Source organism: Arvicola amphibius, chromosome 9 (assembly GCF_903992535.2).
Source record: "Arvicola amphibius chromosome 9, mArvAmp1.2, whole genome shotgun sequence".
Taxonomy (NCBI): Eukaryota; Metazoa; Chordata; class Mammalia; order Rodentia; family Cricetidae; genus Arvicola; species Arvicola amphibius.
Window position 1 is genome coordinate 115,685,847 of NC_052055.2, and position 27,242 is coordinate 115,713,088.

At 48.1% G+C, this 27,242-nt stretch overlaps 1 protein-coding gene across 2 annotated transcripts; it reads right to left on the minus strand.

The window, feature by feature from the left end:
* Positions 1–665: 665 nt before the first annotated feature.
* Smarcb1 (SWI/SNF related, matrix associated, actin dependent regulator of chromatin, subfamily b, member 1) lies at positions 666–26,211 on the minus strand. Of its 2 annotated transcripts, none has more exons than XM_038343026.1 (9): positions 25,915–26,211; positions 22,209–22,320; positions 20,442–20,571; positions 15,701–15,838; positions 13,786–13,913; positions 10,194–10,360; positions 8,684–8,874; positions 1,302–1,433; positions 666–982 (listed from the first exon to the last, which is right to left on the minus strand). In XM_038343026.1, the coding sequence occupies exons 1-9, from the start codon at positions 26,005–26,007 to the stop codon at positions 943–945; spliced, it is 1,131 nt and encodes a 376-aa protein (XP_038198954.1). In that variant the 5' UTR covers positions 26,008–26,211; the 3' UTR covers positions 666–942. The 2 variants fall into 2 exon arrangements, with proteins under 2 accessions (XP_038198954.1, XP_038198953.1); XM_038343025.1 differs by having other exon boundaries at positions 22,182–22,320.
* Positions 26,212–27,242: the final 1,031 nt, after the last annotated feature.

Here is a 27,242-nt window from a genome sequence, read left to right on the forward strand (position 1 = left end):
TACTGGAGACCCATATGTCACCTTAATGGATCCTATGACCATTCTATATACCATACCACAAACCATGGACAAAGGGAATGAGTAGCTTACCAAAAGCACAGCTTGGGGTAAGGGTAGAGGGCTATACCTCTTCTCCACATACTGCCAACTCCGAAGGATGGCACACGGCTGCTGGCTATTTCCCTACTCCTCACAACAGGTGGGAAAGGAGAAGCTGGTCCAGGCCACAATGGAGATGGGTTGCTAGAACTCTGATACAGAAGACTTCCTGTTTGTGTACTAGTGATGTCATGCCCAGGCACTGCCCACGCATGACCAAGTCCTCTAGAAGGGACTCTAGAGCAGTAAGGTCTCCCTATCTGGTAGTAGCCTGTCTGGATGCACCAGGACCAAGGCCAGCAAAGGCACCTGACACATTCCTGTCAACCTCTACAAAGACTTGCTGAGCACAGAGTATCACAGGGAAGCTGGAAGGCCCAAGAAGGAACTGACTGGGCTCTGCTTTGGGGTCCTTACGGCTGGCTGTGGACACCCAGTGATCTCCATTCATTACCTGAGAATCTGAGGGCGAGAAGGGAAGAACTGGCACATCAACCTTGGCCATACACCACTCCCACCCGCACAGGTTCTGCTTCACATTTTTATGCTATCAACACCAAAGAAACTGAATTTGTTACTTTTTATTTAAAAAGTGTTGCTAGCCCTGTCTGAGGCTCCTATACAAAAACAAAACACAACCCAAAAGAGGCTGCTTCCTGACTAGACTTTGGGGGACAGTGCTGGAGCATAGCAAATGGAATGTGTACTGAAGGAAGGCACCTGGGAGGCCCTACCCCATTCCTCAGGATGGTACCAGCTGTCCCTTTGCCTCTCTCCTTACCACAGAGGAAGGAAAGGCAGTCTTTTGAGATGTTCCGTGGAAGTTGAGCATGAATGATGACTTCACCAGGCTGGGGCAGTGTTGGCCAGACGCCTCATTCGCCTGAAGGAGAAGAACAGGTGGTCAGCTGGGGCTGGTCACAGCTCTGGGTGGCCACCCTCCTAGGTTTGTTATTTTTCTAGAGTAGCTAGGTATGGGGCCCATCTAGCAGGAATAGTCTCCAGCCTTTTCTTGACCTTACCAGTCTGCTGCACAGGCCCTGGTTATCTCTATAGAAACGCTGAGACCTGCTAAGGGATGCTGTTCTCTTCAAGGAAATGCACCCTGGGGCCTGATACCCATAGAAACTTACTCTGAAAACTAGGTTCCTGGGGAGATAATCCCTGCCTCTGCCTGGGAAGACAGGTGCCTGTGGGTGTACCTTGTGTTCCGGTCTTGATCCCGGATCTTCTTCTCCATCTCTGCATCCGTCAATGTCTCCAGTAGGGGGCACCACTGGTCAGCATCTCCAGTATTTCGGATGGCAATCTCGACTGTGGGAAGTGGGTTCTCACTGAGGGAAGGGAAACAGATAACAAGGGCACGTTAACAGAAGCTTAGAAGTCCCCCAGAAACCACTGCTTTCTGCCCTGCCACCCCTTAGCAGATAGCCAGGGCACAGCAGGAAGGTCTACTTCCTTGTCCTAGCTCTTCCCCACAGCAGTGCTGATGGGCAGCTGAGGGATGACTTTTGTCACTGAGCCTCAAGCATGATGCCAGGACGTGTCCAACAGAAACAGTAATATCTACAGCCTAGACAGCCTCCCTTCAAAGCCGATTCTCCTCGTAAGAACTGGGGAGCTGCTGGCCTAGAGGTGATTTCTTTGGACAAAATAGTGTCTCGGGTACAGATGACTGATAAAGACTATAGCCAGACCTATCTACCCAACACTGTCCAGGGCCAGTACCCACCAAGACCCACTGATCAGGGAAATACCAGGAACACCAAAGGGAAGGGTACGGTAGAGTTGTAAAAGGACTTCTCCAGAGACCCTGACCTCCTCACAGAAGGCCACTGGGCTGGCCTGCTCTCAACTGTTCTTTATACATCTATCACTTGGCTTACTTCATGGGGTTCACACTAAGCCCCGAAGAAGCCAGCCTAATTGCTTTGAGACAGGCATCTGGTTGGCAGAGAACTGAGCCTAGAAATGCTATCTTCAGGCTTAGAGCCCTTTAAAGACCACCTGGACTCCACCCTAAAGTGGGAGGGGTCATCTGTTTAAGCCTCTTGCCAAATGAGCACAATGGTGGTAACAAAACGGGATGAAGGCTGCTAGGGCACAAGTACTGGGGGATGGGGGTGGCTATGCTGTTCTGCACCTTGGTTTCCAAGCCGGTAAGAGGAAGCTAAGGAGGTACCCAATGTGTCACAGCAAGGCTCTAAGCAGGTCCCCTCCTCTTCCCCATCACACTGGCCTCCCTCAGCAGGTGTGCCCACGTGCTGTCCTGCAGCACCTTCTAGCTCTGGAAAAGGAGACGACAGAGCCCAAGTCATACTGGGCAGATGAAAATGGGATAAACAGCTGACTGGGCTGTTTTGGTCTGTCTAAAATATGGGAGCCTCAACATTAAAGCAGCCAACATTCATTGCAGAGGCCTCTTCCGAGCCAGACGGGTCCTTACATGGCCTCTCTTGGGCTTCACAAAAGCAAACCAGACCTGACAGCAGACTGGCGGTGCTTCATCACTGCCCCAGCCCGCGCAGGCCAAACCTGGCGGCTGAGCACACCCTAGCCGAGTCAGAAAAGCTGGGCCAGGGCCAATTCTTGGCATAAAGGTTTCAGGGACCTTTAGCCTGGATCAAGACCAGAATATGGGGAAAGCTGGCTTCTTGGCAGACACGGGTCTGACTTACTACCGAAGCTCAGGTGACATCTATACTCACAGGCCCCACAGAACCTGGAAGCCCAAACTCCTGCTGGTGACTTAAGAGGCCAGGGACCAGTTAGCCCCCACCCTGTGGTCCCAGGGCCAGCCTCTTCTCAGCAGCTTCATTTGGAAATCCAGGAACAGTCCAGGCAGACTCATCCTCATCTCCAGATCAGCTCCCTTGGGAGAGCAGATTTGAAAGGCGCCAAACCCAAGCAGAAGGAAGAAAAACATGTTTTTCTCTGAATTTAAAGAAGAGCTGGCAAACAGGCCCAGAGTCCTTTTGTTTACCTCCTTGATTCTGGCACACCATGGATTTGTTAAAACTAGAACTACTAGAGCTGACCATAGAGGGATGGGCACAGAGCCAACACTAGCTGCCTCTGCTCTGTGGAACATGCAAGCAGAGCTGCTGCCCCGAGTCCCAAGTCTGTGAGCTGGCATTCATTATTCCAAGGGGATTCCTACTCATGAACTCTGAGTCCAGGAAGGAGCCTGGTCACTCTCCAGCCACACTAATCCCATGCAAGGGCTGCCAGAAAGCAATGGTGAGAGGAAAGACTGATGCTAGTGGAGGGTACGTAGTTTATTTCTGATGTAAGGTGGTGGTGGTTGGTTTTTTAAGACGGTCTCTCTGTGTAGTCCTGGCTGTCCTAGAACTCAATGTATAGACCAGCCTGACCTCAAACTCAGAGAGCTGCCTGCTTCTACCTCTCAAATGCTGGGATTAAAGGTGTGCGCCACCATGCCAGACCTAGATGTAGGACTTTGTTTTCTGTGATGTACAGGCAAGCTGAGAAGTTGTTACCATCTCCTCTCTATAAAGAAGAGAACAGAGACATAAGAAAGAAATGACCTGCCTAAGGCCACTTAACTGGGGGGAAAGGAGACCAATTCTACATTTACCCTTAGGTTTACAAGCCACAGCTGCCATGCCCCGTAGGGCATGATTAGAGACCTACATTGGTTCCCCACCCCCGCCCCCAGACAAGGTTTCTCTGTGGCTTTGGAGACTGTCCTGGAACTTGCTTTATTTATTTATTTATTTATTTATTTATTTATTTATTTATTTATTTATTTATCTATCTATCCATCCATCCATCCATCCATCCATCCATTCATTTTGTATGCAATATTCTGTCTGAATGTCTGCCTGCAGGCCAGAAGAGGGCACCAGACCCCATAACGGATGGTTATAAACCACCATGTGGTTGCTGGGAATTGAACTCAGGACCTTTGGAAGAGCAGCCAATGCTCTTAACCTCTGAACCATCTCTCCAGCCCCTGGAACTTGCTCTTGTTGATCAGGCTGGCCTCGAACTCACAGAGATCCACCTGCCTCTGCATTGCTGGGATTAAAGGCATGCGCCACCACCACCCGGCTAGGCAATGCTGTCTTAAAAGTGACACAAACACACAAATGTGTACTGGCATACATATATATATGATTGTATGTGTGTGTGTAGCAACCAACTAAAAAAACCAGATGAACTGGACTGTTATTTTATTTCATCAAAATAACAACTTTTGTGCTGCAAAGGACACTATCAATAAAGTGAAAAGGCAACTCAGAAGATGGGAGAAATATTTACAAATCATACCTACTAAGAAATGTGTGCCCAGACTATACAGAAACTCTTTCAAGTCAGTAAGAAGAGCCAGTTAAAATACGGGCTAGTGAGAAGGCTCAGTGTGACAACCTGAGTTCCTGCATGGTGGAAAGAAAGAAAACTGACTCCTAAATTGTCCTCTGACCTCACACATGTGCATATATGCCCCCACCCAAATAAACTGGGGTGAAGTAGATGGCCTGAACAAGACATTTTCAAAGAGCTACACACATACACACAAAGGACCAATCAACAAAAAAATACTCACTAGGAAACACAACTCTAGCCTATAATCATCTAACACTCACCAGGATAGCTACAGTCAGCATGGCAAAACAAGCCCTGGTCAGCGTGCAGAGGCTGTACCCACACTGCTGGTGGTTCTGTAGGATGCTGCAGTCACCATAAAAACAACTCGGCAGCTCCTCAGATGCCAGATGTGACAACAGATCATACAATCCAGGCTCGTAGAAGGCTGGGTCAGAAGCACTGTCATGAATTATATACTAGAGGCTACCCTGGGCTACAAAGTAAGATCCTGTCTCAATAAAACAGCAAAACAAAAGTTAACCAGCTACCGTTTAATACAAAATACTGCTACTGGGTGGAGAGCCAGGAGAACTGACAAGAGTGGTTAAACACAAACACAAAATGTCCTTAGCATTATTTATCATAGCCAAAAGGTAGAAACAACCCACAGCAGAATGGATACATTGAATGTATATATTTAACCAATGGAATATTATTCAGCTATAAGACTGGAGTTCTGATAACACAGATGACCCCTGAACACATTATTCTATGAAACTAGTCATCATAAGGCTATATAGTGCCTGCCAGCTGGGCTTTGTGGCCAGACCCTGGCTCCACAGAATGAAACCAACCAAATCAAACACTCATATAAGGCCAGGCATGATGACTCAGACCTATAATTCTATCATTTGGAAGAAAGGTAAAATATAAAGATCAGAAGTTCAAGACCTGCCTGAGCTACAGAATGAGTTCACAGCCAGCAACTCAGTGTGAGCTACCTCAAAATCAAAAAGTAAAAAGACACCAGACCTTTATCTTAGGACTTAGAAGGCAGAAACAGGTAGATCTCTGAGTTCGAGACCACCCTAGTCTACAAGCACGTTCCAGGACAGCCTTAGGTTCAATCTCTAGTAATCCAAAAATTAAATTTTAAAAGTAAATCAAGTGGTGTGGTGTGAACTGTCTCTCAGTGGGTTGTCATAAAAACAAAACCCAGGGGCTGGAGAGATGGCTCAGCGGTTAAGAGCACTGACTGCTCTTCCAGAGGTCCTGAGTTCAATTCCCAGCAACCACATGGTGGCTCACAACCATCTGCAATGAGATCTGGTGCCCTCTTCAGGCCTGCAGGCATACATGGAGTCAGAACAGTGTATATATAAAAAATAAATAAAATCTTTAAAAAAAAAAAAACCCAGGCTGGGCTGGCTGGCGGGGTTCTACTAGGACACCTACCCACTATGGCACACATCTAACAAGCGTGCACACCTAACCAGTCCGAGCGGGTTCCAACAGTTCCCCCACCTAACTGCTGATGCTGTACCAGCAGAGAAGCATGTTTCTCTGTCCCTCATTTAGGCTCAGCTGCCACGCCCTCTGACTGAGCACACAATCCTGGCAGGGCTACGGGCAGACACAGTGACTTGGAAAGGGTCATCCGAACATCTGTTCTGCTCCTGCTGCAGCCAGAGCTCACCAAGTCAGCTTCACCTTGGGCCCTGTGCTCACCCCCAGTCACTGGGTACGTGAGGAGCCAAAGCACATTAGCAGCCACACATATCTTTTTCCTGTGCCAGACAGAATGCTGTTCGCTGGCCCCTGGCTTTGGAGCATAGGGACTGGCTCAGGAGAAATTATTGGTAATTTTGCCGTAGGCATTTCTCCTAAGAGCAGCAAGCTCTCTGGTGCCTAACCTAGCTCTATTCCTCATCAAACCCATTTCCCCATATCTGTTGTAGTCTCTCTTTAAAAAAAATTTTTGGCTGCTTTATTAAAATTTCGAGTATACCTTCATTTATGTATGTGTACCACGTGCACACACAGACCAGAAGAGGGCGCCAGATCCCCTGAAACAAGTTACAGATGGTTGAGTCACCCTGAGGGAGCGGGCAATCACCCTGGTCCTCTTAACCACTGAGCCGTCCCTACAGTCCTTGTCATAGCCCTTCTGTCCTCATTCTTGATCTGAGATGTTTGTGTTTCTTTAATTCAGTTCTGCACTCTAGGAGCCTGGAGCCCCTTACCAGTCTGTCACTCCCCCTCCCCATGCTTCTTGTTCCTGCCCTGGTTTTATCAGGTCTTCTAATGATTGTGCTCACACATATGCCCCGTGACCAGCAGCTCTCTCCTACTCTGTGGACACAACCAAAGACCAGGGACCATGGGATGGGTATGGAAGGGGATGGGACATGGATATGCAGAGAATGGCAGACTGGCTGGAAGGAATTTATGTGCTTCCAAAATGAAGTGACAGAGGTTTAGAACTTAAGACTTGTTTTAAGGGGTCATGGAACTCAATGCTTGTCCCATTCTGTACACGGCAGAAACCAGGCCGCCAGGGCTCCTACAAGGAGGCCCTGCAAGTACAGTAGGGACAACAATCATTTTCTTGTGGTAAGTGGTTAAGAAATGCCTGGTTCCACGTAGGCACAGGGCGAGGTGATGCTGTGCTCAGAATGCAGGAAGCATCAGGAGTTCCAGCTGCTCCTGTCCTCTGGATTTTTATACTCTGATTCTCAGCTAGATCTCTTGCAGTGTGGGTAGCATCCCAGCTGCTCAGATGGTACAAGACACAGGACAGGTGTTGAGGATCATCAGGCCCGCTTGGCTGGGAAGATAAAGCAGCCCTTTCTATTTTTTAAAAAATTTATTTTATATATATACATATATACATACACATACACACACACACACATACATATATATAGTATTCTGGGCACCAGATCTCATTATAGATGGGTGTGAGCTATCATGTGGTTGCTGGGAATTGAACTCAGGACCTCTGGAACAGCAGTCAGTTCTCTTAACCTCTGAGCCATCTCTCCAGCCCCAAGCAGCCCTTTCTAATCCTGAAAACAACGCTTGGGACATATTCCAGGCATCCAGGCAAGTCCCAGTGGAAGGGACATTCATTTGCTCAAATATCTACCATGGTGGCCCTACATTTTTATCTCCAAGGATTTGAAATCTGAACTCAGAACTAAGGACCACAGCAGTGTCAGGCCCTTCCTGTCCTCACCTGAGAACTCACACAATGATCCCTGAGTCCTTATATAGCACTACTCATGACTTCCACGGGGCTTGCTGGGGGCACAGGAGAACTGCAGGTGGCCAGGAATTTATCAAGCGGAAGCCACCTGGGGTCTGATAATGTAAATGCTGTTAAGTGTTGGCAACAGAAGGAAATGATGTCAGCAGGAGCCATCATGAGCAAAAAGTTGCATCTCTCAAGCCCTGACCATAGCACTTGGCTGCCACAAAGCACTGTGAAGGCCAACACCTGCTGCTGCTGGAAGCAGCCAGTGGCCAGCTGTATGCAGTTTCAAACTAGGTTTCCACTCACTACTGATTGTGGACGGGGGCCTCTGTGTCAGTGTTACACCGAGGACCTGTACAGTGTTACCAAGCATCACAGGACCTCAGATTTACTCCAGGGAACAAAATGCCTTACACTGGCTCTGAGGCCTGCTGGCCTTGGCTTCATACAGGGTAAGTGGACATGTTGGCGGCACCCATGAGTAGGCTTCCTGGAGGAATGGTGAGGCATGGGACAGACAGCAAGACTAGAAAACAAAGCTGACGGCCAGTGAGCTACTGGAGGAGCGACAGCTTAGCACCTCAAGGGCTCATGCCCTTCCCTCTCCAAACACTTTTATTAGTTTATGTGTTTGGGCATACTGCATGCACATCTGCATACCTCTTATGTGTTTGGGTGTATTGCCTGCATGCAAGCCTGTATACCCCTTATTCCTGCTGCTCAGAGAGCGGTGGATCCCTGTGGAGCTGAAGCTACCTTTCTCCAGCCCCTTTTCTCCTGCTCATGGACACAAAGCCTCAAAGAAGCTGATTCTTGGGATATCTGGCAAACCTAGCTGAGTCCAAAAGCTATTAACAAACTCCCTGAATTGCCATGTCTTTGCCAAAAGCCCTTTGTTTTTGCTTTTGCTAAGCATTCCAATTCCCAGTGAAGTCTTCTTCCAATGTAGGCAAGAAAGTAGACAAAAATGTGAGAGCAGAAGGGAGGTGACCTTACCTGAAGGCGTAGGTCTTCTGGTGCCAGCTCAGCTGTCCGCGGATGCTGTATGCAATGGTGGTGACAAACTCCCCGCCCAAACCCAGCTCCGAACACAGCTTCAGGGCAAACTTCTCTGGGGAGTTCTCCTTCTCTGACATGTCCCATTCAAACTGGTCCACCAGGGAGATGTTTCCCACATGAATGTTCAGCTGTGGCCAGAACCAATAAGCACAAGTGAGGGCAACCCAGGAATGCGTGAGGAGGAGGGGATAAGCCATTCTCAATTGCCAGGTTGCAGTGAATTCTGCCCATAACTCAGGAACTAAGAGCCAAGGCTGCCTCACATACCTCCCAGGTTGTCACTAGACACTGAGGTTCTGGCACCTGATCCCACCTTAGCCTGACTTCCCATGTCCATTGTATCTCATGCTGACCAAGCGCCTTCTTTGTCCTTTACATCTGTGGCAATCAATCTTTATGCAGCTATGCAGGCCACATAGGACTCAGATTATATGCCACTCTTCAGGTATTATCCCTGAGTCTGTTTTAAGTCATTGTCTGTACCCTGCTGTCACTGATTACAATCATGTTGCCAAGTAGCCCACAGGTACACCTGCCCTATCTACTCCTAACCCCTTAGAGAGATGCGCTTATTCCCAGACACCAGCTCCAGAGCTGTCCTCTGACCTCCGTTCATTGCGGAACACACTAATAACAGTGAAAAAAATTCAGCACAGCAAGACACAAGCATCACAACACACAAACTGATAATAAAGCTAAAAATGCTGGGTGGTGGTGGCGCACACCTTTAATCCCAGCTCTCAGAAGGCAGAGACAGGTGGATCTCTGTGAGTTCGAGGCCAACCTGGTGTACAGAGCTAGTTTCAGGACAGCCAGGGCTACACAGATAAAAACAACAAAAAAAAGTAATAATAAAACAAAATAAAGTTAAAAAAATTCAACACAGTAAGATATTTTGCACCCATTAGAATAACATTATTTAAAAAGGAAGTAAGGGAGGAATGATGAAAGGAAGGAGGGAGGGAGCGAATAACGACTTTTGGTAACTACAGGGAGATACTGCAACTTTGTGCACTGCTGGTGGGAATGTAAGCTGGGACAGCTGTTGTGCAAGTCTGGCAGGTCCTCAAACTATTAAAGAACGGCTGAGTGACCTGGCAATGTCACCTTGTGAGCATAAAACCAAAGAGCTGAAAGCAGGAATACAGACAGGTATATTTCTGGCCCAGCACAAGAATATCACATTGATGTTGCACACGTCACTGTGGGTTTTCCTACCCTGCCACCAGCTGCTTTCACCTTCTAACTCTGGGACCAGCTCAGCGCCTGGCAAACATAGCAGCACTGGCTGCCCTACCTACAATGTCACACTTTCCTTGAAAACTCAGCCCTCCCTCTCCTGAAGACACAGTCAGGTTGTCCCTGAAAGATGCTTTCCCCAGAAACCACATCCCACCAAGGAACCCTGACCGACTTCCAGCAACGGCTGGGTCCACTTTGCACCTACCTTGATGATGACGCGCTGGTCAGATTGGTCCTCCAGGATGCTGTCTGTGGGGTAGGACTCAATCTGCTGCCTAATGGCGGAGGCGATAGCTGGCACAAAAGTCAGCGGGTTCAAATCCAGGTCATCACAGAGGATTTCTGAAAACATCTCAGGGGTCATTAGCTTCTCTGAAATCAGAAAATGCAAACATGCCAACCTATTTTTAGTGCTTCAATTTATGGTGCTCACACCTATTCTGGCTTCTCCAATCTCTTCCTTCTTTGTCAACCTCCTTTGTCAACCTCCCCTCAGGTAGACACCAGCTCCAGAGCTGTCCTCTGACCTCCATTCATTGCGGCACACACACACTAATAACAGTGAAAAAAATTCAGCACAGCAAGACACAAGCATCACAACACACAAACTGATAATAAAGCTAAAAATGCTGGGTGGTGGTGGTGCACACCTTTAATCCCAGCACTCAGAAGGCAGAGACAGGATAACTGGGCAACTGAACCTGGCCTTCCCAGATACTCAAAAGTGGCAGAGGAGGAAGCATCCTTTCCCTCCTAGCCCACATAGTGCAGACATCTGCCCCTGGGGAATCTTCCCGTGGCTCACAGCCTATGAAAGCAGAGTGTGCTCTCAGAACCAAACCTGGGCAGTCCAATCCAGGACATGTCCATCAACACGAGGATCCCTCTACTGTTCTTTTGCAGCCACACCTCCTTGCCTCCTCCTCCTCATCCGTGATATCTGCTTCTATGACATGAGCACCTGAAGCACTGGAACCAGACCTTATGTAATTTTGGGAGTAACTCTTTTCTAGTGGGAAACATTCTTCAGAGAAGCTAACCATGTGGTGAAAATCTTTAACCCCAGCAGATGGGCAGCAGACACAGATGGATTGCTATGATTTCGAGGCTAGCCTGGTCTACATAGTAAGTTCCAAGCCGGCCTGGGCTACATTCTGTCTCAGAAACAAAAACAACAAAAAAGTAACCAACCAACCGATCAACAAGAAAATCTTCAGAGATCCACACAGGCTGTTTATTTTCACATCAGCATTCTTCGGGAGGGGGGAGGTCACATTTTATTTAAGTATTTATCCACTGAAGGGCATCTAGGCTCCTAGTTTCTGGCTCTGACGCACAAAGCTGCTGCACATTCACATTAGGTTTCTGTGTAAACTCCTCTGGGACACATGTCCTCCACTGCAGCTGCTCACTCACCCAGCAGTCACATGTTTAGGTTTTGCAGTTTCTCAGCGCAGGCTAGCGCTCACATCTCCACGAGTGTGAGGGTCTCACTTCTTCCACTTCCTCACTACCGCTGTTGCTAGTTTTAATTGCTCTTCTTGAATGGCTGATAAAGCAGAACACCTTCCAGACTTTATTCCCACCTGTCTATCTCCATGGCTTCTGTCCCCATTCTAGAGTACTTTTTCAGATTTATTCTTATGTGTGTGGTCATTTTGTCTGCATACCTGTCTGTATACCACTTACTGTCTGCTGCCTGTAGAGACCAGAAGGCACTGGATTCCCTTGAAATGGAGTTAGAGACCATTGTGAGCTTGAACCTGGGTCCTCTAGAAGAGCAGCCAGCGCTCTTAACTTCTGAGCCACCTCTCTAACCCGCGCCCTTATTTTAATTAAATTGTTTGCTTTTCTTGAGTTTTTACAATTTGTTCTTTCACAATTTCATATAAATACTGTAAAGTACCTTGATCATATTTCATTCCCTGCTCTTTTTCTTTTAGAGACAGGGTTTCCTAGCTGGCCTGTAACTTGCTCTGTAGACCCTGAGCTCAGAGATCAGACTGCTTCTGCCATCTGGGTGCTGGGATTAGAGGCATGCACCTCCACATCTGGATTAGAGGCGTGCACCTCCACATCTGGATTAGAGGCATGCACCTCCACATCTGGCTGTCTTTTCACCCTTCTGACAGGGTTTTTTGAAGAGCCAAGTTTTGAAATGTCCAAGTTTTGGTATTTTCTGCTCTAGACTGTGCTGCTGGTGTCGAGGGATTCTGTGTCTAGCTCTAAATATCGAAGACTTTCTCTTACACTTTCTCCAACAAGTTTTATGGTTTTGTGTTTTATATACATTAAGTCTGTGATTCTAGAGTTTAGTATTAGGTTTAAGATTAGGTCAAAGTTTATTAACTCTGTATATTGAAGTGCTCCAGCATCTTTTGTCAAAGGACCATCTTCCCTCCCGGTCAACTGCATCTGCATCTCTTTTGTCTCAGAAAGGGGGGAGGGGAGAAGCAAGAGAGCACATATGTGGCCTTGCGACATTAGAGACAAAACAGAGGTAAGCTGTGGGGAGGCACTGGGCTGGGTCTGAGCACTGGAACGACACATGCTTGCCATGCCAACCCCGTAGAGCAGTGGCTCTCAACCGTCCTAATGCTGCAGCCCTTTAATGCAGCTCTTTATGTTGTAGTGACTCCCAACCAAAAAACTACCTTCGTAGATACTTCATAACTGTAATTTTGCTACTGTTATGAACTGTAATGTCAGTATCTGATATGCAGGACATCTGATACACAACCACTACTCCAGAGCTAACCGTCTCACAGGAGGAAGGTAGAGGAGGGAGAACCTGAAATTCACACACTATTGTCACCGCTAGTGCTTATGCTTCATTTTTGTTTGTTAGAACCTAGGCTGATCGTGACTGTGTGATCCTCTTGCTTTACTTCCCAAGTCCCAGGATCACAGGAACATGACACAGTACCTGATTTTAGAAAAGCATTTTGTTTTTTTAATTTTTTGAGACAGGGTTTCTCTGTAGCTATGTCTTAGAACTCACTAAGTAGACCAGGTTGGCCTCAAAATCAGAGATCTGCCTGCCTCTGCCTCCCAGTGCAGAGAGTAAGGATATGGGTCACTACCTCAAACATAAAACAATGTTTCTCCATGGCTTTTTCAAGTACCCTAAGTGTTGTTGATCCCCTCCTCCTCCCTCCATCTCTGTTTTTTCCATGCTGATATTTTTTTTCTATCTACATTTTATGTTGCTGACCAGATCAAGCCAGTCACTAAAGTCATCACGACCACACATTATTTATTTATTGACAGCTGGAAGCATAAAGTAGCGCCTATTTCTTGATAACTGGAAGCTTAAGGTAGAGCAGCCAGGCGAGGCCTTTTCTGAGGAGTGAGTGTCCACTCTTGTGTCGGTCTCACTGCTGCAAAGGCAGACGGTCACTAAGTGGCCCTCATGCTCCTCTAACTAACTTCACTTCTACTCTCTGCCATGAGCTGAAGCAGTGTGAGGCCTTGGCAGAAGAGAACCTTACTTAGCAGCTGAACCTTCAACACACCAGCAGCTTTCAGGCACACACACCAGAGTGAACTGTTTATATTTACTTATAAATTGCCCAGGCTCGGGTATCCCGTTATAGCAAAAAAAGCCAACGAAGGTACATACCCAGTCCACAAGGAATGGTTCATAGTGGCAGACCCAGAATGAACCCAGAGTTTGCAGCCTTAAGGACCAGGCCACAAAGCTTCAAATGTCAAGTCGAGACTCTGCCTGGCAGGCAGCTGATTGGAAAGTGGGCCATTTTCATATAAGGCCCAGGCAAAGCCGACTATCCACCTACCATTCATGTTCCAGGTAAAGGCATCACGTAGCTTCTGCCCATCGATCTCCATGTCCAACCGGATGGGCACCAGCACCTCAGGCTGAGATGCATTCTCATGGATCACAGCTGGATCATGGTCATCAAAGCTGCAAGGAAAAACCACAGCTGGCAGTAAGGGCTCCTGTAGTGGCATCTCATTTGTATTTTAATAAATAAACCTTGCCTGAGGATCAGAAAAGCCAAACAGCCACACTGGCCAGCCATACAGATCAGGCAGCAATGACACACACTTTTTTTTTTTTTTTTTTTTGCCTCTGCCTCCCGAGTGCTGGGATTAAAGGTGTGCACCACCAATGCCTAGCTGACACACACCTATAATCCCAGTAGCCACCTGAGTTTGCCATAGATACCAGGTGGTAGTGGTACACGCCCTTAAGAGACAGCTCTTAGTCTCAGTCTCATTCTGAGATTCCTGGAGGCAGGATCGCCATTTTGGACTGAGGTAGAAGAAAGAGCCAGTGGCTGATTCCTTTGCTTTTCTGACCGTCAGGTGAACCCCAATTTCTGTCTCTGAGTTTTTATTAATGGTGCATCAGGCTCTAGGGTTCCCTACACCTAGGTCACCATGGACAGTTTCTAGTCTCCCTTGGCACCGTGGTTACTGTGAGTGGTTGAAGGGAAAAGGCCATTCCTTAGAGGCATCTGCCATCCAACACAAAGGCAGCACAGAGGACATTATCAGGGTCCCGAGGCGAGTCCAACAGGACTGCAGATGAGTAAAGCAACAAGCTCAAACATAGTCTCTGGGTAAGGTCTGCAACAAGGCGGGGCAGTGAGCTTCATGACTGCATCGGGAAGAGCCAGGAAGCTGCTGCCCTAGAAAGAAGAAAACCTAGACATGCTAGCAGGACCTAGTAGCTCATGACTGTAATCCTGATGTGGGAGTCCCTCTGTGTACTGTGATTACCATTAACGAATAAAGAAACTGCCTTGGCCTGTTGATAGGGCAGAACTTGGGTAGGTGGGGAAAATTTAACGGAATGCTGGGAGGAAGAAGGCAGAGTCAGAGAGACGTCATGGAGCCACCAGAGTCAGACATGTCGAATCTTTGCTGGTAAGCCACTGCCACGTGGCGATATACAGATTAATAGAAACGGGTTAAATTAATATAAGAGATAGCCAATAAGGATCTAGAGCTAATGGGCCAAGCAGTATTTTAATTCATACAATTCCTGTGTGATTATTTTGGTTCTGGGCGGCTGGGACAAACAAGTGGTCTCTTCCTACATAATCCCAGCACTTGGGAAGCTGAGGCAGAATTGTCAGGAGTCTGAGGTCATTGTGGGATACAGAGTTAGACCCTGTCTCAAAACAACAAAAACTACCCCTTTCTCTTTAAGATTCAGCAAACATCTCAGAAAAGGGGTGGTAAAACACTAAGGCCATACGTCAAAGCTTAACGACCCTCTGATGGGAGCAATGCCCTGTGTACACCTTAATTTTGGCCTATGAACCTCTTTCAGACTCCTGACTTCTAGAACTGGAAGAGAATAAATCTGTACTGCTGGAAGTCACTACAGTGCTTTGTGTCAGCAGCCAAAGAGACTGACAGAGTGGGAGTCAGGTGGACAACACCTGAAACACCTGAGACTTGCTGTGGGCATTAGATGAACCACACAGTCCCAGGACTGTGTCCCCAAGAACTACACTGAGGTGCTAGGAAAGGGGCAAAACGTGAGAGAACAGAGCAGGGAGCCATGGAGGATGGGAAAGCCAAGGTGATGTCTTGGAAGTGAGAGAACAGCATCCGAGGCAGGGTAGCATTTGTGAGGACACAGGTCACTGACCAGCGCCTCTCTGGAAGGGAGACTAAAGTACAAGGAGGACGAAGGGGAGCTCTGTGCAGAACCCAAGCACTGCAGCACTCACTCACCACAAGGGAAAGGTTCTCTTCTTGTCCCGACCCATGCGGTTCCTGTTGATGGTGGTGGAACACGGCACGGCGTCCAGATGGTGGGAGCTGTTGGGCAGGGTGGGTACCCACTGGCTGTTCCTCTTGGCCTTTTGTTCCCTGGAGAGACACACAGAGATTAACCCCTTCCGACCAGGAGTCAGGTTCTGCTCCCCTGGACTCTACTCATGCTCAGTGGGCACTACTGTGCTCCTGGCAGGCTCCAAGCTCCTATGGAGGACATCTGGGCATTTCTTACACTGTGGGACTCCTCTTGGCACCTAGCGGTACCTATGTGAGAAGAAGGGGGCAAAAGTATTAGATACAGGGCAGGGCATAGTAGTGCAGCCTTTAATCCCAGCACTCAGGAGGGAGAGGCAGGTGGATCTCTTTTGAGTTCCAGGACAGCCAGAGTTAGATAATAAGACCCAGTCTCAAAACTAGACAAATAAGCTGAACAGTGGTAGTGCAGTCCTTTAATCCCAGCACTTGGGAGGCAGAGGCAGAGGCAGACAGATCTCTCTGAGTTCGAGGCCAGCCTGGTCTACAGAATGAGTTCCAGGACAGGCTCCAAAACTACAGAGAAACCTTATCTTGAAAAAACAAAAAGAAGAAAAAAAAAAATAAGGCAGACAAACCAACAAAGAGAGGTTATCAGACAGCCAGGCACACGCTGGCCCTAACCATGGCCACGATGCACTGCACCACATGCTAGACACGGCTTGCACAGAAACACATCCCTAATTAGGGAAAGGAGAATAAGACAAACTTTCCACAATGCCCTGGAAAGGGAGTCAGATGCTGAATCAGGGTTCAACAGCAAAGGAGACTTGATATGACTGGGTCAAACTTACTATTCTAATTCCCTCCCCGCCCCAGCCTCAAAAGATGGCAATGCTGTCGAGACAAAGCTGGGGGCAGCAGGAGTAAGATACTGTGTCCTAGTGAAGGGCTCCAATTAGAGCTTCTCTTGAGTTCTTTGCCCAGCTGCTGGCTAAGAGACCCTAAATGCCCAAGAGGGAATAATGTGATTGATTTCTTAGGCGATGTCTTGATATGTTGCCTTGGCTGGCCCTGACTTCCTGAGTTCAAATTAAGCCTTCTGAGGAGCTGGGACTATAAATCCGGCTAGTTTAGATTTTAGATGTGCTGGCCATTCTAAAATGCACTGACAAGGCTTCTAGTCTCTAAACTCATAGAACTATAGCAGTAAGGAAAATAGATTGATAAATATATTCTAGGAAATAGCACTGGAGATAGTCAACTAACCCATGCAACATGAAAAACTCTCTTTTTCCAAACTCCAAGTTATTCTTACTATTGGGAAAATTCCCAAAGCTATTTCACACTGAGGATTAGATCCACTGGGAGTTAGACAATGGAGGACCCTGGGGTTCCACACTGCTTATTTGTCTCCCCTAGGAAAACCATGACTAGTAGACGGGAATCACGGTGCTGCCCACACGTTAGTTAGCTTTGACTGTCTACCTGACACAACCTAGAAGCACAGGGGGAGTTGCAATGAGGAACCTGTCCAGGCTGGTCTGTGGGCATTTTGTAGGGAATGGTCTTGATTGTTAGCTGACGTGGGAAGACCCCAGTCCATTGTGGGTAGCACCACTCCCTGGGCTTGGCATCCTGAACTGTCTGAAGAATGAAGAAGTTCGCTGAGCTGGGTGTGGTGGTACATACCTTTAATCCTAGCCCTCGGGAGGCAGAGGGAGATAAAGCCAGGGCTACAGATTGAAACCCTGCCTCAATAAATAAATAAATAAATAAATAAGTAAATAAATAAATAAATAAATATTTTAAAAAGTAATAATAAAAAAGAAGAAAGAAAGGATAAAAACCAAGTTAGTGATGCCAGCAGGCAGGCTGGATACGTGTTTCTCTTTGCCCTTGACTATGGCAGTGAAGTGACTGGCTGTCTGAGGTTCTCCCTGACTGTACCTCAATGGTGAACTATACCTGAATTGTAGGCCAAATAAACTCTCTGTCCTTCTTCTGAGTTGTCTTCTGTCCCGGTATTTTACCACAGCAGCAACAATGAACTAGAGCCCTCATCTTCAGAGCCCACCACTGTACTCACAGCTCCTGCAGGAATTGTCCACTAGAGTTCAAAGTGAGGCCAACAGCACTTTCTAAGAGAGGTCAGGACTTTGTCTTTGGGGGCACAGTATTTAACTGTAACCTTTATTCAGAAGAAGAAAAACACCAGGGCCACTTAACACCTTTAATGCAAAGGTCAAGGGCTGGGGAAGGGAATGAAGCACAGTGCCGGGTTTGGCCAGTTTGGAAGTCTGCAGCACTGCAAGCCTGGCTCCGACCTTAACGTCTGCTTTCACCTTTGAGACCTGGACCACAGCCCGGCATTGGGCACCAGTTTGCACAGGGCTCAAGAGCTGGGATAGCAAGACCAGTTTCCATCTCAGCCTCTGTGGACAAATGGTTCATGAGAGTGTGAAATTTTAAGTAGCAAATTCCTAAGTCCCACTCAGATAAGTGAGCCCTCTGGAGAGGGCTGGCCATCTCTGCACCTTCCAGACAATTCCAGTGCAGCTAGGCTTGTTCTCTGGAAACTGCGGGTCTTCACTATGTACATCTTCTGTGCTGACGCCACCCCTTACCCTCAACTCCTGCCCTATCTCTACTTGCTCTCACTAAAGAACGTCCCAAGAATCCTAAGAGGGACAAACCATCCAGTGACAGGGCAGGTAGGTTGCCAGGCCCAGTGTCAGGCTGACTGAGCAGTGCAGCTGCTTACTTCAAACTCTGGACACCCCATCCCTGTTGTTTTGGCTTCCAGGGAGTCTACTCCCTCAGCTGGTCCTCATATGACACAATCAAGAAACTGTTTACAGTTTCCAGCTGACATGTGCAAACATAAAAGTGTCATCCAGATGTACATAATTTCCCTCTGTGACTTCCTGGGAAGGCCTTATGTTCTTACCACAGCCCCTGGGAACACAAGAATCTGCTGAGCACACGTCTACAGCGCCCACCAGCCTGGATGCATGCCACCCTCTCTGGGGGTTCAGGGGGACCAGAAAAGCAATCTAACAAGAAAGATCAAGAAAAATCCGGATGGAAATGATTTTCCACAGCCACATCACTCTAAACAAACCTTCCTCCCTTACTACTCTCTGGGTTTTGGCCATTAACCTTCATTTCTTTCCTCTCTCCATTTTTTGATAAGGTTTCACTATGTAGCCCAGGCAGGCCTTTTATTCGCGATCCTCCCGCCTTCACTCAGAGCTCTGGGATTATGGGTGTGGCCCCACTGATTAGCTGGGTTTGTTTTAAGCTTTGAATTTTTTTAAATGTTTATTTATTTATTATGTATACAATATTCTGTCTGTGTGTATGCCTGCAGGCCAGAAGAGGGCACCAGACCCCATTACAGATGGATGTGAGCCACCATGTGGTTGCTGGGAATTGAACTCAGGACCTTTGGAAGAGCAAGCAGTGCTCTTAACCACTGAGCCATCTCTCCAGCCCCCTAAGCTTTGAATTTTTAAAATGACACGAGTGACTGGGGATGTTTTAGCAAAGAGGCCCCAGGCTCCATTCTCTACTCCACCCCCAAGAGAACAAGATCACAGCAGGCAAGCATTCTTCCCGTGTTTGTATACGTGCCTCTTGTATTTCTAGTTATCTGTACACTACGGTCTGGAGTGTGGCTCAGGGGCGGATACAGCTCAAGGAGTCCTGGGTTCAACCTCGAGCACCACTGTCCCCCTCACCAAACCCATCAAGTTTTCAGTTCACTTTTAAGTCTAGATGAGTAGACACTACATACAACACAGTAAATTTTTAATTACTTGTCATTCTGTTGCCACAATTACTTTCATAAAAGTTCTGCTATAGGCTGGGAAGATGGCTCAGTGAGTACAGGCACTTGCGCTGCAAGTACACTGATCTGAACACACGTAAACATGGAGGGAACAGACTTTACAAAGCTGTCCCCCGACCTCCACATTCATGCCATGCCACACATGTGTGATTTCTCCAGCCCTACTTTAAAAAATTATTCTTAAGAAATAACTGTTAAAGCTGGGCGGCGGTGGTGCACGCCTTCAATCCTAGCACTGGTGAGGGAGAGGCAGATGGTCTCTGAGTTCAAGGCCAGTCTGGTATGTGGAGTGAATTCTAGGACAGCGAAAGCTACACAGAGAAACCCGACTCCAAAAAAAAAACAAAACAAAAAAAAAAAAAAAAAAAAAAAAAGAAATGTGTAAACCTGGGAGTACAGCTCAGTTGGTAGAGTGCCTGCCTACTCTGCACAAAGCCCTGGGCCCCAGTCCCAGCACTATAATAATCAGAGTATCCAGGAGGTGGAGGCATACTTAGATACACAGGAAGTTTAAGACCATCCTGGGCTACATGACACCCTGTCTCAGAAAGAAAACATCCTTTCAAAGTTCTGCCTGTGTGTATTCCAATCTACTGTTTCTTTCGGGAATTATCTGAGTCACTTTTTTGGGGGGGAGCAAATGAGTCCCAATTTGAGACTATTCCAAAATTCAAGACTTGGCCTATGTTTCTTAGGAATTCCAAAGATGCAGAGGAAAGAAAGTCAGAGACCTAGGTCAGGCCGCTGTAAGCGCGGTGGGTGAAGAGCTGCTGCTTCAGTTCAGTCTCACTTGAACTGCCCTTCAGCATCAGAAACCCCGCCTACCACATGTCCCTAGAGCACGGAGATCAGGGAGGTCAGGAAGCATACCTGAGGTAGGTGGGGGGCTCCGTGCTGATGGACACAGCCTTGTACTTCTCGTCGTTGCCGTCCAGAATCTCTTCTACCTCTGAGGCTTTCAGCAGCGTCACGCTGGTGGCAAGGGTGGTGTATCCATGATCTGTGAGCAAAGAGACCCCACTGTGGTCATCCCGCAGCAGTGGAGACAAGCAGCCAACCAACTAGAAACAGCACATGAGGTCCTCACATGCAGGAGGTGGGAAAAGCAAGGTGTCAAAACTCACTACTGCTGAGTGCTAGCCTCTTCCAAAAGGGCAATCTGGACTGAGGCTTTACCTAGACATCTCCGTGGAGAAAGCCTCTGGTGGGGTGGATTTGGACCAATTTGCCTCTAAGAGCACTAGCTCAGGGGCAGAGATGTTTGGGGTAGCTGCGGCTTAGTTAGTGGCTGCCAGGAAGGCTTCAGAATAACACCCCAGTGGGAAGAGGTCTGACACCACCATGATCCAACACAAAGCAAGGTAGGAGACAGAATGAAAGATGAATCCTTTTCTTTTAAAACAAGAGCCCAGAGAGTTGGAAAGAACTGTTTCACACCAAGGAAAAGTTACCATCCCTCAGTCAGGCCAGATGTGCTGTCTGGAAAACAAGACAGAACTTCATACCGTGTGACCCCAGCTCTTCTAGGAACCTTTGTCAAAAGCTGTTACTTATCTGCAGGACTTCCTTAGTTTCGCTGAAGACTCATTCGGTTATAGGGAAGGAAGACACATGGCAGAAAGACCACTAAGACTGCATGGGAACTCAAGGAAGGGCAGGCAAAGCTAGACAGATAGAGACTGTACTCCACTTGTGGCAGAGGGGACACAAAGGAAACTCTTTTAGGTAACAGTGGATATTTTTTACTAGTGGATAAAAGGCAGCTCTGGCTCCTGCATTAAAAGAATCCCCAATATACCACAACAGACAAAACTACATTAGCACCTACAGACAAGACAGACTACAAAGAGCTAGTGAGCACGCATGCATGCATGTGCACACGCACCCAGGCCCAGGGCAGCTCTCTACAGGGTGCCTCTGCTAAGCGGGAAGCAGTTTTGCCACCTGCCAAATAGCACATTGCACCCATACCCAAAGGTTCCTGCTGGAGGCCCCGTAATGTACGAAGAGCATCTTCACTCTGCAGAGTTGCCACAGCCCAGAGCTTGCACTAGTTTCACTAGCACGGGTGGCTCACTAGCAAGCCCCAGGCACAGGGCAGGCCACATGGAATGGGTACATGCACATGAGCTTAGCACATGGTTGCCAAGATGACAGATTACAGGATAAATGTGCTCTGGGAGGGAAGCGGTGAAAGCCCCAGAGGAAAGTGAGGGCTGGGGCCACCGTCCGCTACTAGGGCTGCAGGAAGGATGACTACGGCAACACAATCTCAGCAATGGTAGCGAATCACAGCATTCCTAAAACGTTTTGAGACCAACATGTCTTCACAGCACCTGCTACTGCTATTGCCCTGGCCCCGGCCCCTTACACACCCACTGGCCCTGCCAGGAACACACAACAGTGGAGCACCAAAGACTCCCTGAGCCACTCTCACCTGGATCACGTGTGCACTGGCGGGGCGGCCTGCCCCTACCGGGAGCATTGGTAGGATGCTCCTTAGCGAACTAAGGTCAGGCTGCGATGAAGACACTGGAGTGAAAACGTTTTATCTTCATGACATAAGCGAGTGGTTTTGAAACAGGTTTACAAACCCTCGTGAAGACGCACCCTTAGTGTTAGGTTTTGTTTTTTTACCATGTGACGATGCAACTATTTTCTTCCTCTCTTCCACAGTGGCTAGTCGCCTCCACAGTGAGGGGTATCTCTTGTACAGAGAACCTCGGAACATACGGAGGTAGTTTCCCACCTATGGGTAAAGCAAGAAGGCTCATTATGAGGGTCAGAGCACCCACGGCCATGCCAAAGGGCCCAGGCATGGAGGGTTTGCTGGATCAAGCAAGAGTTACAAGGCCTGCAGACGCCAGCCCGTCAGCAGTCATAAACGCGTTCTGCTGACATCAAGGGTTCAAGAGCAGTGCACATCTGGCTGGAATCTGTGTAACCTAACATCAGAACCGAGTTCCATGAGGCCTGACCAGATGTCTAATTGGGAGAATCCCAGACCTCAGTAAGAAGCTTGTGATTTTGATCTGGACTAAAGATTTTTTTGGCACTTTTCTGAAATCTAAGACTCCAGTGACCTCCTTTCATCTTAAGACGCAGACTTTGATATTTTTACAAGGCAATAAACACCAAAATGTCTTTAATTTTAGACAGATGCAAGATAATTCGTCCTGCTGCCTGTGTTGCTTTGTTTAGTAACAAAACTCAACCAGGGACATCAAAGAATTTCCTAGAGTCTAACAAGCACTATATTAGTAATCCCTGGACTATCATATGAATTACTTCTTCCCCCAAGCAGGAGTTTCGGTTTGTTTGTAGCAATACTGTAAGGACTGCCTTCACGAAAAGCGAGTCCAGTAATTGTTATAAGGACCCATGGTCTGACTTTTCATAAATGATGCCTGCAGAGTCACACTGCGGGGACAACCAGGGGATACGGTGCAAGGTTCAGGCTGGCTCTTTCTGCAAATTTGGGCCTCTTTACTCCCCTGCCAAATGTTTAACAACTCTTGATTTTTTTTTTTTCTGAGATAAGATTCTCAGTATGTAGCCTTTGCTGGTCTGGAACTAGCTGTGTAGACCAGGCTGGCCTTGAACTCATTGACACAGGCCTGCCTCTGCTTCCTAAATGCTGGGATTAAAGGTGTGTACCACCATGCCAGGCCTTCCAGTCTGAATTCTGTTCTAGAGGGGATCACTTCTACCATTTTTTTTCATGTTCTCTACGTATTATAGTGTATGTTTATTAAGAAGTCATTACTTTTCTTCCAGGAGAGATTGAGACTAGCCAGAGCTGCTGAGCCCCAGCGCCAAACAGTCTATACACAGAACACCAAAGACTCCTTATTGCTATCTGGTTTGTGGCTCATTACCATCCAAAGGTAAAAGTACGGTTTTCATTAATTTTTAAAAAGAAGTCGGTAATGTTTTCCCCTGGCTACTGTGAGGGTCTTGCAGGGGGTCTGTACCACAAAGCCTTCCTAAGGTCCCTTCAGAGCTTAGGACACAAAGGCTAGACAGCTTGGTTTTTCCTACGTCAGTCTTTGCCCTCTCGGGAATACAAAGCAAAGACTCTGGATGTGGGCATTCATTTCTTTAAAGTTCTGTGACTTGTGTGGCACATGGGAGAGTGGTAGTGACAGTCACATACTGCAGATGCCCTCCCACCGCTCCATAGACGTCAGAGACGCTGCTGGTGCTGCCGAGCCTGGCCCATCTGTCTGAACACTGCAGTCATTTTTCTAAAAGGAAGGGACCAAGGGCCATCATCTAGACAATAATGCCACAGGGGCCACAGAAAGCACTCTACGATCCAAAGTAAGTCCCAAACCAAAGCCAGGCCTCAGAGAGCCAAAACCCTATCCGTTCCGGTCTCAGGGTAATTATTCTCATTCAACTGGAAAGGCCAAGAGTAAACAGGCTGAAAAAAGGTTGTGGTTAGCTCTCTAAAACCAAAACATGCTATGATGATGACCTCAAATAGCCATGTATTTATACATGAGAAAAATGGAACCGGCCAGGAAGAGAGTTCAGTGGAAGAGCATGTGTTTAGCACCAGGCTCTAGGTTCAATTCCAAGCATAAGAAAAAAGAGAGAGGTTGAGGAAGGGAAAGGGAGAGAGGGAAAAAGAGCAGGTTGTCACTTAGCCTCCCGAGGTGTTTTCCCATCTGACCAGCTGTCTTCTCCATCAGATGAGAATTTTCTTTTCAAACCTAGCACCTCCCACTTAGAGGTAAGGCTAGGTTTACCCTTTCACATATTAGGACAGGTAAACCTGTCTTTCGATAAGCTGTTCTGTATAGAATGCTGGAACAACTGCCTTACATACCCTGCAACTGAGCAAATGCTTACTGGCTAGCCGGGACCATTCCAGCTGTGGGAGATGGACGTCTCCAGCACAGCCCTGTGGGACTGCAGCACTGAAATGACGGTGCGACCATGTCACCGCAGTCCCCAATGGAAAGTCCTGATGCTCCTGACGACACCGGTCCCATTACCTGATACAGCTACGTCAAGAACCATGAGGGGTCCTGAAAGCCTCGGCCTGCTGTGGGGTTTTATTCATCATGCAACACTAAGCTGTCAAAAAAAAACCCAAAAACCTAGCAAGCAACCAAAATCCAACCACACGACCAATGAAATGGCCTATATGACACTGAAAACGGCCGTCAGAAGGGAACTGCTGGCATCTGAAATGGCTTTGTCCAGCTCTCCAGGGTGGAGAGCACTTACTCCTCACTCGCCTTATCCGTCCACTACTGACGTCAGCACATCAGCTATGCCCATATCTTTTGAGGCAGGATCTCGCTATGTAGGTCAGGCTGGACTCACATACCCTCTGCTTCTACCCCGAGTGCTGCGATTAAAGGTGCGCCCCACTGCCTGGCCATCCAGATCTTTTTTCTTTCTTTTTTTTTTTTTTTTTTTTTGAAAAAGAAGAACCTAAGTTGGGTGTCGTACACATGCTATTACTGATCCCAGAACTTGGAAGTCAGAGGCCAGGCGGATTTTTCGGAGTTCAAGGCTATCCAGGGTTACACAGTGAGGCACTGCCTCTAAAGGGAAGGAGGAGGACACATAAACTAATTGGTGATTGTCCTTAGATGGAAGAAGGATAGTTTGAGACATCCATTAAAAAAAAAAAAAAAAAAAAACTTTGACTGGTCCGAAAGGTCAGTTGTAGGGTTTTCCTAAGAAAACTTGTCCGTCTGATTCAACAGAGGCTGTCTCTTCTAGTTAGATTAGCGACCCTTCAGATTTCTCCCCTATAAAAACTCAAAATCACCTCACAGACAACCAAAGCGTGGTGCTTCTGGCCTCAGGACCTCGTCCGCCCAAAAGCAAACGTCTTTCTCCAACCACTTTCTACAGAAAATAAAGACCATAACGCTTCCGCGGCCCACCTCAAAGGCAAGAAAACGAAGAGGTGGGGAGGCCTTCCTAAGCCCAATGCTTACAACTGGACATTTTAAGACCACGGCAGCGGGGTGCACGAGAGCTGCCAAAGGGTTCAAGGGCAGTACGGCACCTCTCCACCTTCAAGTGCCCAGGGGCTTCCCGAGCATCCTTTTCGCATCTGCCTGGAATGTAAACGGCTGGGAGCCCCAAGCTAGGGCAGATGCTTGGGTATGAAAGATGTTACGTGCTTTGTAAAGTAAACCCAAAAGAGTCCAGCAGGCTCAGGGCCCGGCCACGCCTACCAAGCCACGCCCCAGCCGCGAGCACGCGCCCGCCTCCGCGATGAATGGAGGCGCGCACACGGGGAGCACAGGCCCGCTCCGGGCTCGAGCCGGCAGGCCGCTGCCTTGCGGGAAGCCGAGAACGCGCCGCGGGCTACCTCGGAGCCGATCATGTAGAACTCGCCGTCATCCTCCAGCTGGAACTTGACGGGCTTCTGCCCGAAGGTCTTGCTCAACGCCATCATCATCATGGCGGCGGGGGAAACCGGTAGCCGGGATCGAGCTGGAAAGAATCCGGTGGGCTGGGGCGGGGCCGAGGTGCGCTGGACCGAAGGGGACGGAGGCCCGGAGGTGAAGAACGGGCCGGGCGGGCGCTCGTGCGACTACTGGGCTCCTTAGCCGCCTCAGCAACGACGAGCAGGCCACCTTCCGTGCGCATGCGCACGGTGTTGACGTTAACGTGCGCGCTGCCGCCCGCGCAATACAAGGCCGAGCGCGTTCCCGCGGGCCCTTAAAGGAACACGAGCTCTTTTCGTACCTCCCACGGCTGGTGTGGAGGAAAACTTCTCAGCGATATAAATAGCTTCTGAGGCCCTGACTCAGGCGGTGGCTTTCCTAGTCTCACGGCCGGGGCTGGAACTCCGCCCGAGGGTAAAGAAAAGAAATGAAACGATACACAGAGAGAAGGACCGTACCATCTCAAAGCCTGAGGGAGTGTGGGTGGGCATGGCGACCCCAGGCTGGCACCCGAAAGTGCTCTAGGAACAGCTGTCTGTGCTATAGCCCCAAATAGGGATGGGAAGAATGACAGTACTGGATGGAGGTTGGTTCTGTTCAAAGATGCACGTTCTGTGCCCGGTGAACGGAAAGGGCTGCTTGCATTCTTCCCTTAGCTCTGCAAGCTTGGTGCCCGCAAGCCCAGCCCTGCTCCTTGCCTCTGCCCCTTGGGCATTAAGAGCCCTGAGGGAAGACAATGCCGCGGGAAGATGTCCAAGCAATCCACCATCTGTTAAACAGAGCAGTGACTCAAAAATGTTTGAGTAATGTTGATTGTAGCACTATTACAAGAGCTAAGTTATAGCCCAGCCTAGGCAGCTATTCAGCAGTAGAATGGATAAAGAAAATGTGGTAGAGGCCAGGCTTGGTGGCACAGGCCTTTAGTCCCAGCACTTGGGAGGCAAAGGCAGGGGAATTTCTGTGAGTTAGAGGCAAACCTGGTCTACATCGTGAGCTCAAGGACAGCCAGGGTTATGCAGAGAAACTCTGTCTCAGAAAACAAAAACATAGAAAAAGAAAGTGAAATGTGGTGTGTACACGATGAAATGTTTTTTTCAGCCACCACACGAAATTATATTGCAGAAAAAATGGATGCAACCGGAGATAATCGTATTAAACAAGTCTCAGAAAGACAAATGTTTTCTCTCATTTGTGGTGTCGAGATCTGATAGAGATACATAAACTATGGATGCACAGAACATGAACGTAA

What these genes read in the sequence shown, in the direction of transcription:
- Smarcb1 (XM_038343025.1), bottom strand. Translation starts at nt 26,007, where the DNA reads ATGATGATGATGGCGTTGAGCAAGACCTTCGGGCAGAAGCCCGTCAAG. An exon ending in AACAAAACCTAACACTAAGG is followed by an intron (nt 20,572 to 22,181) that starts GTGCGTCTTCAC and finishes CTTTGCTCACAG; the next exon opens with ATCATGGATACACCACCCTT. An exon ending in AAGAGAACCTTTCCCTTGTG is followed by an intron (nt 13,914 to 15,700) that starts GTGAGTGAGTGC and finishes TTTTCCTTGCAG; the next exon opens with CTTTGATGACCATGATCCAG.